We start from the raw sequence: 14,103 nt of genomic DNA on the forward strand, positions 1-14,103 counted from the left end.
TCTGAATAGCCCGGCGCTTAAATAGTTGGAATCAACGTTCACCCGGCTAAAAAATTCGATTTTGGCCAGAAATCCAAGATCTGACACTTTGACCCTTGTGACCGTTGTGACCCTTGTCACCCTTGGACCGACTTTCCCCCTGGAAAAATTCAAGATCCGACACTTTGGCCTCAGGTGAAAAAAATTTTTTTTCATTTTTCACTTTTTCCACATATTTTTGAGAGTTCTGAATAGCCCGTCGCTCAAATAGTTGGAATCAGCGCTCACCCGGCGAAAAAATTCACTCTTGGCGAAAGTCGACTTTCCCCCTGGCAAAACCGAAAATCTAACCCTTTGGCTCCGGGTGAAAAACAATTTTTTTTAGTTTTCACATTTCCCACATACTTTTGAGAGTTCTAAATAGCCCGTCGCTTAAATAGTTGGAATCAACACTCGCCCGACTAAAAAATTCGATTTTGGCGAAAGTCGACTTTCCCTCTGGAAAAACAGAAAATCTGACTCTTTGGCTAGAGGTGAAAAACAAAATTTTATTTCGACTTTTGTCGCACCATCGGGGGTTTCATTAGCATCAGAATTGTTAGAAAATACAGAATCAACTTTCACTTGGCGAAAAAATTCAATTTTGGCGAAAATCGACTTTCACCCTTGACCCACGTGAAAATGAAAAATTTTTTTTCCCCTTTTCTGTCACCTCCGAGGGTTTCATTGGCATCAGGGGGTCAATAAATACAGAATCAACGTTCACTATTTTTTATTTAAACACCGCCTGCAAACGGGGAGATGAGGGTGGCTAAAATATATTCTGCAACCCTGTCTCCTCGTTGGCTACAAATTTCAACCCTCCGCATACATGCCTTCCCCTTCACCCGCTCGTAAAATCACGCGTTCTCGGTAGCATCGAGGAGGACTTCTTAGGACCGAAAAGAACTGAGGATTCGAAAGGTCTCTGGAAACGTTGCAGAACTGATTAGGACTTACCAGGTCCATCTAGGTCTGGAGAGATCTTGAAAGACCTGTGTACGTCCAATCAGAACCAAATCCTCGACTCGGGCCCTTCCTTGAAAACCACCGAATTTTCTAAAACACTAAAATTTTTCTTATGAAGGAATTTACCAGTACAACTCCAAGGGAGAAAGGCACTATGTTCCTAACCACAATCCCTGAAAAAACATTTTCCGTACTGACCTTCACTTTTCCTCATGCGGGAATTGCTATTGGCCCTTCCCCAAACTCGTAAAAGTGAAAATCACTACGGAAAAATATCGTTCACGACTAGTGCCACTCGCCCTGAAATATATTATTCGATTCGCGTTCACTGTAGTACACTGTTAGAAAGAAATGACATTCCATGGACAGTTGACTACTAATTTTCAGGATAGTGACACTAAATGCGATTTAGGGAAAAGAATCATGAAATTTCAGGTTTCACTGAAAATGCAGTAAAATACTAGAATGTTAAGCAGCATAAAGACGAGAATTCCTTAATTTATTTGAAGTTCCCATCTAATATGAATCTTCAGTGCCAAATTGAATTGAATTTTCAGTAAAATCTAAAATTTCATAATTTTTCCCCCCTAAGTTGCATGTAGTGTCACTGTCCTGAAAATCCCAGAATATATTTACCCGAATTTTCTGGTTTTCTGTTTCTTCTCAGGGAAAAATGGAACTGATACGTACAGTTCTCTTTGATGTTTCCACCAAATTCTAAATTTTCAATGACGAAACTCCTTGAAATATCAGTGGTAATTAAATTCGATGGAAATTTCCAAAAAGTGTACCGGAAATTTCAGATAAAAATTTTCAGCAGTGTATCACCAAATTTTCACTAAACTCCTCTTTCCCTGTAGGAAATCCCTCATTTTCTCTCCCAAATCACAGAAAAATGTCTTCCTTCTGTAGCCGATATCCCCCCCCCCCTCCTCAAAATTCACTCATCGAAAACAACCTCAAAGCCATAAACGTCTTTTTCCATCCCTTTGGCGTGAAAGAGAATCACGAGTTCTCGGCTGCGAAAGAGCGTTGAATCCAGTTTTGGTAGCTTCAGTGTTCGTGCACTCGACTGGTTATCATCCCCCTTCAATCTCCTCTGACTTTCTTTCAACTACCAAGAGAAGACTTACATCCCTTCTTATTCGACTGCCGTCGATACCCTCGTCCATAATTACCGACAACGACAGTCGTCTGCCTCCTCAAAGCAGGAAACATATTTCTGTTTCACTTTATTTCAGTTTCTCCTCCACTCTCCAGTGTCTCTGATATTTTCCCTCCTTAAAAATCCTTCTCTCGGTTCATTCCTTTCATTTCAAGTTGCTCGGTTGGACTGGGAAAAGTGACGATAGAGAGAGCCAGCACTTCTTGCGCTCCAATGAACCATTCTCCCTTTATCGTAATGCTGAAAGAAGTTCATGTGCTCTTTTGTTATATTCTAACGTTAGCCATGTTAAAAAGTTGAGTAAATTACCTTTCACAAATTAAAGCCGTTTCCATGAAAAAAGGAGGGCGGGAGGGGGATCAGTTGATGGAGGAGTGGAAATTGGAGGGAGGTTTTTCAACTTTATGGAGAGTCAGTAAAGTTTAAGGGGATCCCTTCTCATTCCCTATCGGTTGGCTATAAAACTCGTCCGAATCTCTTCCACTTTCTCGCATACCACCCCTACAATTCCCCTTTCCTTCCCTTCACCCCCTCTTCCCATTCACCCTCACTATTTTGGCCCTTTCTTCCGGGCTTTTTATCCATACGAAACCAACAGTTGAAATTTATTGGCAACGATATCATTCCTTAAACAGAGAGGTCAAAGCTGTATGTGGGTAGACATTCTGAGACTGAGTTTTCGTTCCTTTGATTTCATTGTTCACTCGTACTTTTCCGAATCTCTCGGCAAGCCGAATAACTGGGGATCAGGGACTATGGTCCGCTTTCATGAAAGGGATTTCTACCGAATTCTGCTCTGACCAATTCCGATTCTCGTTAAATTATGAAGCCAATTATTAGACGGTCTGAAAGCCCCTGGAGCTGTGGACTTATATCTACTCTGCCATTATTGGTTTCATCGGAGCTCTCGTTGTAATGATTATTCATTATCTCTGGGGGGTTGGAATTTTGGATTATTATGCGAAATTCAGGGTTATGTTCGGGGTATCAGTATCATTATAGTTTAGTAATTTCTGCATTCAGGGAGAGGGATTGTCAACTCGATTGGTCATCAGATGATTACTCACGCACGAAAAAATTTAATAGAAATACCTATCGAATTCGTTAGAAAATTCTATTGAATTTCTATTAAACTTTCTATTAGTTTTTGGCCGATTCTATTGACGTGTTCAGTAGAAAACATTCAATAGAAAAAGTCCACAGAATTCGATTTTTCTATACAACTTATTCTTTTCATATATTTTCTATACAATTTGCTCGACTCAAATTTTCAAATTTTTTTTCATTCTATTTTTCTTTTCCTCTCATCAAGAAAATCAAACGAAAATGAAACGAATTCGATAGGTTTTTCTATTAAATTTTTTCGTCCGTGCTTGATTGCGATTATGGTTTTCAATGCAGTCAACTGATTAACGGTGTTCAGGAGAGACGTAGGATATTCAAAAAATGCAGCCAATTGCATGAATTTTTTTTTCACATATTGTTGAATCCATTTAGGCACCCCTGCAAAATTTCAGAAACCGGAGGTTCAGGACAACAACAAAAATGAATTCTAAAGTTGCTACGTATACATGAGGCTAAAGAGAGCATCGATACCTCGTCAATTTTCTCTATATTATCAAGCAGTTGGCAATGTGGAAAAAATACTGAAATTATCGACGACCCATTTAACCTCATATAAAGGCAGCTACTTTAAAATTCATTTTCTTTGTTGTCCTAAACCTGGGGTTTCTGAAATTTCGCAAGGGGGGCTAAATCGAGAGGCTATTCACAGGCAAATTGGGTGACACCTCGATTAGCAAATGTAATCGATTACCCAGGATTACGGGACTGATTACACTGATTACCATTGTCTATGTGATAACCGTGATTACCAAGAGCATAGAATGTGATTACATGATTACAAATGATTTCGTCGATTACATTCTGTGATTACCAAACATCTGTAATCGTTGAAATCATAAAAAATGGCCTCTTATGAAATATGAATTGATGGAATAAGTAATTATTAGAATCTGCAAAGAAATGAGGAAGGAGGGGCGGGGATTAGAACAGAGGAATGCAGTCTCCATCACTCCATCTAAAAATTCGGGCATTTATAAGTGATATCATCACAATAAATTTACTGAATATCTACCATTGATGGAGAATGAAACTTACCAGCAGATAATTTAGAGATAATTCAGGCGTTGGTTCTCCAGAATAAGAAGAAATTTTAACTCTGTTGAATCAATTTTCTACTGACAAGTGGTCTGTACAGAACGCATTGGCTATGTAAGGTCCTGAACCATAAACATCTGGGATTCCAACAAAAATTGATCCAGGGATCTCTGAGGCTTACCATTGGTAGAAATGAGGCGCTCGAAAATTCAAAAACAAAATTCACGGTCTCACTTGGAGCAACTGTGAAAGATTACACTGATCACAAATTATTACAGTGATTACAAATGATTACCACTTGATTACCAAAACTTGATTACAAATATGGTAATCATGTGATTACAATGATTTCACTGGGATTACAATTGATTACATCAGGGAATAACACCACGATTACGCCTGTGAATAGCCCCTCGATTTCACTCGTATTTTCCAACAGAACCCTGTCAAAGTTGTAGAGTAAAATATTCACAGGCCTAGAGTACTCATCAATATTCCTTCTTTTGAGAAGAGAACTTCAGAATGAACGAACTTCGTTATGATGTCATTAATTTTGGGAATATCGATGTAGCAAAATCCAACTTTACCATCATAAAGTGATTACTAGTTATGCCGTCGAGACTAGTCGAGAATTATTTTGAAGAAATCATCACGGTTTGGAAAAACATCGAAAGTTTTGCAATCGTCGCAATTTCGAAAGACATTGGATCGGTGCATCTCGACACAATTCCGGGAGGATTTATCTTGTCTGGATCTCGAGATTTTTGGTTTTTTAAGCTCACGAGACGAGACGAGACAGATATCGAGACAAACATTTAAAAAACAGATAATACTGAAACTCAGACGTGATGGATTCTTCCAAGTTCGTGACGAGATGCACCGATCCAATGTCTTTCGAGATTACGACGATTCCTAAACTTTCGATGTTTTTTTAGACGTGATGATCTTTCCAAAATAATGCTCATTTAGTCTCGATGGTACCACTAGTGATTACCGCTTCTTTAAGTTGTGCAAATTTCATCTGTCTTCCAATAAAAAGATTTCAAATATTCTGGTGCAAAATATTCACAAAGCTAGAGGATTTCCTCCGAAGGGATCTGACTATACAAACTAAGTATTTTCTCAGCGTCTGTGGAGCACCTCATAGACGAAATAACCCTGTCTCCTTTTCGTCTTTCTCATAGTTGCCCTCAACACCTTGATACTCCGTGCGTAGAAAATGAGTATCTTCCGGAACTGCAATGAACTAGATGAGCAACAAGTAAGCAATAGCGATAACTAAGGGCTGGAAATTTTATGCCAGCCTTCAGCCAACCCAAACTTGCATAGAGTAATCTGTGTGTCGGGTTTACCAATATACTCCACATCCCTCCTTTTGACAAGAGAAATTCAGAGCGAACTTCGTTATGATGTCATTAATTTTGAGAATATTGATGTAATGAAACCCAACTTTACCTTGGTAGAGTAATTACCGCTCCTTTAAGTTGTGCAAATTTTATCTGTGTTCCAATAAAACATTTTGAAATGTTCTGGTGTAAAATATTCATAAAGCTAGAGGATATCCTCCGAAGAGATTTGGCTATACAAACTAAGTATTTTCTCAGCGTCTGTGGAGCACCTCATAGACGAAATAACCCCGTCTCCTTTCCGTCTTTCTCATAGTTCCCCTCAACACCTTGATACGCCGTGCGTAGAAAATGAGTATCTCCCGGAACTGCAATGAACTAGATGAGCAACAAGTAAGCAATAGCGATAACTAAGGGCCGGAAATTTTACGCCAGCCTTCAGCCAACCCAAACTTGCATAGAGTAATCTGTGTGTCGGGTTTACCGATATACTCCACATCCCTCCTTTTGACAAGAGAAATTCAGAGCGAACTTCGTTATGATGTCATTAATTTAGAGAATATCGATCTAATGAAAACCAACTTTACCATCGTAAAGTAATTACCGCTTCTTTGAGTTGTTCATTGAAGAAAGTAGACGAAGAGGATTGCGTCTGGGAAAACTGATACTCTTTTCAGATCTTCTTCATTCAATCGATGAGACACTCGTTGCAATCCACTGAGAGTGGTTTTATTCGTGAAGAAAGTGCTTCGATGAAGGAGATGTAGATTTTCGTGACTTTTCGAATGACTATCATGAAGATGTGGAGGACTTTGACTACTGAAAATTTTTCGCATCCAAATTTCGGCAAACAGAAGTCCTCAGTAATTTTCGCCATAAAACGACAATGTACTAGCGAACTGAATTCGTAACATAGTAATGAACAATGATAAAAGGAAAATTGTGAAAAAAACTCTGAGTAGCTTTATCGTTTCGTTCGTTTTTAATTAAACGTTCAAATGTCTGCTTATACATGGGCTTTATGAATGCTATTTTGTCTCTTACCCCTCAGCCTGTTGACAATGTGCTAGCCAACAACGGAAGCGACATTTATCTATATTAAACCCTCAAAAACAAGGAAATGGAGTTTCATCGAGTTTTGCCGTTAATTTGTTGAATAAATTAGCGATAAAAATAATTGGCGCAATGTCTGTCACTATCCAACGTACGCCATGTTTGATATTTCGTCTCTCTCGAAAATAACCTCACTAACTTACCCCTGGAAGGCTCTGATCCCTTAAGGTACTTCCGCAGTATAACTTTGGGGTATAGAGGGGGGGTAAACATCAATGGTGCCGACACTCCGCTGCATCGTTCGAAAAAATATATATAAAAATGTTAAGGATTCAAGAGTGAATTGTGGTAACTAGGCTGGATAAATGAAATTTTAAAAAAAAATCGTTTTCTTCAGATTCATATTTCTCAAGTTTTCTCGGCACGCGTGAGTCTATTTTTAGGTAAGAATCTAAGCACCTTGTTGTCAAGCCCAATGTAGATTGCATAAAACCACGCCTAGAGACGACACATTTTTCTTCCTCTTTTCTCTCATGATCGTTTCACGTGATCGTCTTCCGATCGCGACTCACACTGACCATCGGCTAAAATTAGAAAACAACGCTAGATCTCGTGGAAAAATCCAGTTTAGGTATGACTATATCTCATCTGAACAACTAGCAACACCCCTATGTCTCTAGCCTATAAAAGGAAGAGTACAAGCCCAGCAATTCACTTCCAATTGTACTTTTTGAGCAGCAATTGCTGACTCTCATTATCTCAGTTTTTTTAAACCAACTTTGTATTTCAAAAACGTAAGTCAAATAATTAATATATTAAAATAAAATTCAAAAACCTCTTAAAAACTGCTTACATGGCCATAGAAGCCTCATTATCGAAAATTCTATTAAAATCAATTAAAACTATAAAACTCAAATTAAATTAAAATTGGATAAAAGAAGAAAATCGAAGGAAATAACGAGTACATCGTATCCATTGTAACTTGAGAATACAGTAGACTCTCGTTATAGTCGCACTCACGGGGCTGTAGGGGCAGCCGATTCTGAGAATGGGACTGTATTTCTCTTCCCCCACCAGGCGCTCACGGTAAGCCTAAATTCCAGGAATTGGGAGCGATAAGAAAGTAAATTTTACTCCAATTATTTTTCTCTTCAATTTGCATTGAACATTTTTATTAAATATAAAAATTATTTTCATTGAACACTTTTATTAAATTAACAAAATGAATTGCGTTGAACACTTTTAGTAAATTAATGAAATGAATAGAAATATTAATAACATCGCATTGTTCAATACACTCCAAAATTTATTCACTTCATTCAAATAAAAAGCAGGGCTATGCACCACTGCAAAGACCCTCTCTTCGTGACAGTCAAGAGTGAACTGAATTTGTCTCTCGCAAATTCATTTTTCCTAAATTTTATTTCCCGAATTTCTTAGAAATGCAAAACAAAGCCCATTCCGAGAAAACACAGGGGCATTTAAATCCACACCTCGGAGGTGGTACGGAGTGGGGGAAGCGCTCGAGCTCGAAAAAATCGATATGAGGGGAAATGCGACTATAACGAATGCGACTATAACGAGAGTCTACTGTATGTTGTTGCCATAACTGACCTACAGCCAGACGACATACTTATCGAATAAAGAAGATGTATTGATATGCTTAAAAGACTCTTTAAATTACATTGGATTAATAAATTGGCAAACTTTATTTCCTGAAATTTATTGACATCCGCCTAGTATCCATCTAGTTCTATTCTCAACAAATTGAATCAACAGAAGGCATCAGCATGCCTTAAGGACATTTGACTTTAGTCTCGGTCCGTGGTGTAAAAAGCATATTTTTTTTGCTTTGACCCGAAATAGAGACCATCAGTAAGTATTGTGTTTGGACGTAACAGAATGGAAATTTTGCTGATCGGATTCCTTTTTATTGATGACAAATTTTTTTGTTAATGATTTTATTAATAAATTGAAACTATCGTCAGAGATCCGGCAACAAGGCATATGCGTTAGACGAAGTTGGTGTTACTGTCCTTTGATATGAATCTATACTACACTATAGTAGATTCACGGAAAGAAATTTTCGATAAAAATTAGACCTCCAGAGGGCCAAACGTGGGACGAAATGACATTCAACCACTTTTTAGGTTAAGTTTTGTCGGAAAAATTAGACTTGGGAGTTTAATTTTTGCGATTAAACTAACCTTCGCCCCACGTTTCGCCCTCTGGAGGTCTAATTTTTATCGAAAATTTCTTTCCGTGTTTGCTTCCATTTACTATAGTACCTACAGTCGAGCTAACTTTGTACTTTGTATTCTAACCTTCTCTCATCGTTTTCATGTTACACCGCCTTTTTTCCCGAATTTAACGAAAATTCATGATTGTATGATACATTTTTAATGATTTCTCAAAATGTGTTCGGACTCCTTGCGACATATTTCTGGCTATTTCAAGAATTTTTCCTTTAAATTTCACATTTTTTATACATTGTTGACTGTTCCTACATAACTGACAGAGGAAGTACCTTAAAGTTGTTCTTAGGTATAAGGCTCCTTGCAAGGGTGCTTCCAATTATCAACGATTATCGCACAGCGGATAGAGTAAAGATATAGTTTCACCTTTGAGTTGAACCCGGGAAATCCTCCAGTGTTACAATTTGTATAAACAGTACTTGACTGTTTCAGACTCACGAAATTCGTGATAATTAATGTCAGAACAGCCAGAAATAGTAACCTAAAATTTCGAGAGTAATTTTCCACCAGTGTATGTTTCAAATTACACAGCAAGTTACTTTTCATAATATGAGGATCGATGAGCCATTTCCACCACGAAAATTCTTCAGTAAATAGCACTATTTCCGATACCTTCCTGATCCTGCGGTTTTCAACATTCATTAATGTGAAATCTGATGGAAATTACATTTAATTAATTTTGATGAGAACACACGCATATCAAACATCTCTCTGTCTACAGGGAAATAATGGGAGTGAGAATCACCCTCCACGTCCGGTCCACTGATAATAAAGAGTCAGATTCCGCGCAATTTACAATTTACGCAGCAAATATAGTAGATCAGATCATTTTTAATATAGGAATTCCTGTTTGTGAAGGGATTTTGCAAACAAAAAGATTTTTTTTTCTGCTCTCTATTTTTTCCCTCGCGGGGTCATGAAACATGTTAGTGGTTCTCTCTCGCACTGTTGCCGGCAGTCTCTCTGAATTTCCCCACCTCCCAGTCTCGACTCGCCGCTGGATGCAGGAGCATCAACGATGTGGCAACGCTCCCGCCTGAATATCATTGCGGCAGATCCATCGCGACGTGACCAAAATTGTTACGTCGCGTTGGGTGACCAGTGCAGGGTTTATTGGATAGTTATTGGTACGATTGGTTGAAGATCACACCCGCTCCGATGCGTGCTTAACAATGCACTCGATTTTTATTGCCGTCAACATTGAGAAAAAGATTCGAGCGGCCATTCATTTGGGAATCCGGTGACACAGCGATTACTGATTTCACGTAATTTCATGGAGTTTTCCATGATTTCATGCAATCATTGATTTCATGTGATTGCCCGGAATTTTTTGGTGATTTCGCGATTTCAGACGATTTTATGTGATTTCAAATTTTCGATTTCATCTATTTCGCGAAGGAGGGGGAAAAGCGTTGAAGGGAATGGGGGTAGAACCCGGAGGGAAAGATGTATCATATTAATACAAAAAGGCTGAAGCAAGAGAGTTACAAGGGGATAAATGTAGGGATGAGACCATCAAAGTAAAGCAATGAGAATCAAATATGTATATTTTCTTCATTCATTAGATTAAATACCTATTTATACCGCAGTCAAAACATCCAACGTCGTATGGGAAATTCTCACAAAATATCGATTGTTGATGTTGTATTTTTGTTTTGTTTTTTGGCTTCTCCCGCAGATAGTGTCTCTGTTGTAACACGAAGTTTCAATACTGTCTGAGGATTTCAGGAGGTTGTACAAGAAAATCCACGTTTTTTTCAATGATTTGTTTTTTTTTCTATGTGAAAAATAATATATATAATGGGCAACGTAGAAGGATACACAACAAATAAGTCGAAAACGTTCCTTTCTCTGTTATGTATTCGAGAGGATCTCATGAGTTGCTAATTTCGTGATTTCATGAGATTTCACCGATTGCAAGTGATTTCAATTGAAATCGCCTGAAATCGATTAAATCCCAGGATTTCAGTTTGAAGTGATATTGATTTCGCAAATGAAACTGAAATTTCATGGACAACTTTTAGTCGAAATTTTCAGGAGAGCGACATTTAATTCCAAACGGGATGGGGGTCATATGTAAGGAAAAAAACCCTGGATTTTGCGAAAAATCACCTCATAATTCGCTTGCATCCCTTTTCCGTCACTGAAATTGCCTCGGAAATTTACTATTCTATATTTTGTTCCACAGAAACGGCCACATGTTGACCCACAGAAACAAAAAGCCATTCGAGTGTAAAGCGGAGGGATGTGGAAAGTCTTACTGTGATGCACGTAGTCTACGCAGACATACAGAGAATCATCATGCTGGAAGTAAAGTTAATGAGAGTGTGAGTCCAAGTAGTCCAACAACGGGACCACATACGCCCAACACACCAGGCAGTAATCCAAGTACGCCAAGTACACCTGGAGCACCAACAACCCAAAATGGTCACGGACACACAGCGCTCAAACAACTTTTAGCGAGTGAACCTACACAAGGATCGGGGCATAAGGTGAGAGAGGCAAAATTATGGAACAAGTTTTGAGTTTATCAATGCATGGAAGAGAAAGTTGAAGGAAAATGACTAAAGAACGCAAATATTAAGAGGAAAAATGGGAAAAATTATTTGATTTTCTTCGTTTTCTCTATAACTAATTACGGCCGGACATGTAATTTATTCTAAAATGATGAAATTTATCCAGAATTCTATAAAAAATTACGCCTGAAAACGTAAATAATTACACAAAAAAAACTTATTTCAAGATTCCAAGTGTCTTAAAATAAGATATTCAAAATTCTTACTTTGTAGCCTTTATGGCATAGAAGCAGCAAAACATGCTGTAGGCGAAATATATTTACAAAGTACATAGCGTATATGCTTATGTAGGTGAAATATATGCAACGACATTATTGGCTTCCGGATGGATGCCGCTAATCAGCTGTTGNTGAAATCGATTAAATCCCAGGATTTCAGTTTGAAGTGATATTGATTTCGCAAATGAAACTGAAATTTCATGGACAACTTTTAGTCGAAATTTTCAGGAGAGCGACATTTAATTCCAAACGGGATGGGGGTCATATGTAAGGAAAAAAACCCTGGATTTTGCGAAAAATCACCTCATAATTCGCTTGCATCCCTTTTCCGTCACTGAAATTGCCTCGGAAATTTACTATTCTATATTTTGTTCCACAGAAACGGCCACATGTTGACCCACAGAAACAAAAAGCCATTCGAGTGTAAAGCGGAGGGATGTGGAAAGTCTTACTGTGATGCACGTAGTCTACGCAGACATACAGAGAATCATCATGCTGGAAGTAAAGTTAATGAGAGTGTGAGTCCAAGTAGTCCAACAACGGGACCACATACGCCCAACACACCAGGCAGTAATCCAAGTACGCCAAGTACACCTGGAGCACCAACAACCCAAAATGGTCACGGACACACAGCGCTCAAACAACTTTTAGCGAGTGAACCTACACAAGGATCGGGGCATAAGGTGAGAGAGGCAAAATTATGGAACAAGTTTTGAGTTTATCAATGCATGGAAGAGAAAGTTGAAGGAAAATGACTAAAGAACGCAAATATTAAGAGGAAAAATGGGAAAAATTATTTGATTTTCTTCGTTTTCTCTATAACTAATTACGGCCGGACATGTAATTTATTCTAAAATGATGAAATTTATCCAGAATTCTATAAAAAATTACGCCTGAAAACGTAAATAATTACACAAAAAAAACTTATTTCAAGATTCCAAGTGTCTTAAAATAAGATATTCAAAATTCTTACTTTGTAGCCTTTATGGCATAGAAGCAGCAAAACATGCTGTAGGCGAAATATATTTACAAAGTACATAGCGTATATGCTTATGTAGGTGAAATATATGCAACGACATTATTGGCTTCCGGATGGATGCCGCTAATCAGCTGTTGATCAGCTGGTCAATTAAAACCATACGATTGGCTGACCCCCCCCTTCCCCTTCCCCCACCATCACAGGGGAAGACATAAGGACAGCCCCCAAACATCGGAGCTCAGAATCGGAGCTCATAGCCCTGAAGATGCAGACTGCAATGTTTGCCAAACGTCGGCGCAATGTTGAAACCAAACGCGGCATCCATTCGGAAGCCAATAATGTAATTAATAATGGCCGTGAAAGTCTCAAAACTAATATATGTAACGTATATATTTTTCAACTTTAGAAATGTATTTCACGCATATATTCATTTCCATGTGGAAGTAGTCATTATTTACTTTACAAACCCTAAAAATTATTGAACATAAATTATTAAATTACATGTCGCTAGACGCTTACTTTTTGGTACCGGAATTTGCCGTGATTTTCTGGATAATTTTTCCCGAACTTTTTCCTCTGCGTACATGCATATTAATTTTCAAGCGGTTGGGACAACTCTACTTCGAGATAATTTTGAATTATTCATAGATTCTCCATCAAATTTTGACGAAAAAATGGAACGAGTAGAGATTAAAGTTTCTCGCATCTCCTATTTTAAAGTTTGATACAGAGGATGGGATCCATTAGCACCTCCATTAAGTCGGCTAGAAACAAGTGGAGTATTACGGCAAATCCATAATGGGATTATCACACATCCCTGGAGTTGGAAAATTATTATCGAATGCATTATGGTTCTCGGAACGTGCGCATCAGATGAGGGAGAATTATATCATTCTTTTTATCGATGATTTATGATTTATCGAATGAAACGCTTTTATACAGTTGGCAGCCCACATTATGGTATTCCTTCGAAATTTAGTAGAATCGTTTGGTTGTCGATTGTAGATATTTGATTTGATAGTGAAGTAGCATCCGTGGGCTACCAAATTATACACATAAATTTTAAATATTCAATTGCACGGCTCACGCCCAAGCTGATAGGGTTCTATAATTAATCTGCGAAGTCTAGAAATAAATTAATTCATATGAATACTTCAATAACTTATAGTACATACTATTGAACATTCATATTTAATAATTTCGATGTCTCAAAGAGGTTGAGATTGAATTATAGACGACCAGAAATAAATAAGTGAGACATTGCTTTCGTCGCAACATACAGTAGACTCAGGCTACTTGCGCGCCCGTTAGTTGCGCGTCTTCCCCTAATCCCCTTCTCGGACGTTCGAGCGCTGCCCCCCCTA

The 14,103-nt window shown here is 38.1% G+C and overlaps 1 protein-coding gene across 1 annotated transcript in view; it reads left to right on the top strand.

Annotated features, from left to right (window-relative positions):
* Positions 1-14,103, top strand: part of LOC107038772 — a 469,173-nt gene that overhangs the window by 327,806 nt on the left and 127,264 nt on the right. Inside the window, exon 7 of the mRNA XM_029126156.1 lies at positions 11,155-11,458. Coding sequence (XP_028981989.1) covers positions 11,155-11,458 — 304 coding nt within the window. The remainder of the gene's footprint in view (positions 1-11,154; positions 11,459-14,103) is intronic.

The sequence above is a fragment of the Diachasma alloeum genome, unplaced genomic scaffold (genome assembly GCF_001412515.2).
Source record: "Diachasma alloeum isolate Michigan unplaced genomic scaffold, Dall2.0 Dall_scaffold_00288, whole genome shotgun sequence".
NCBI lineage: Eukaryota > Metazoa > Arthropoda > Insecta > Hymenoptera > Braconidae > Diachasma > Diachasma alloeum.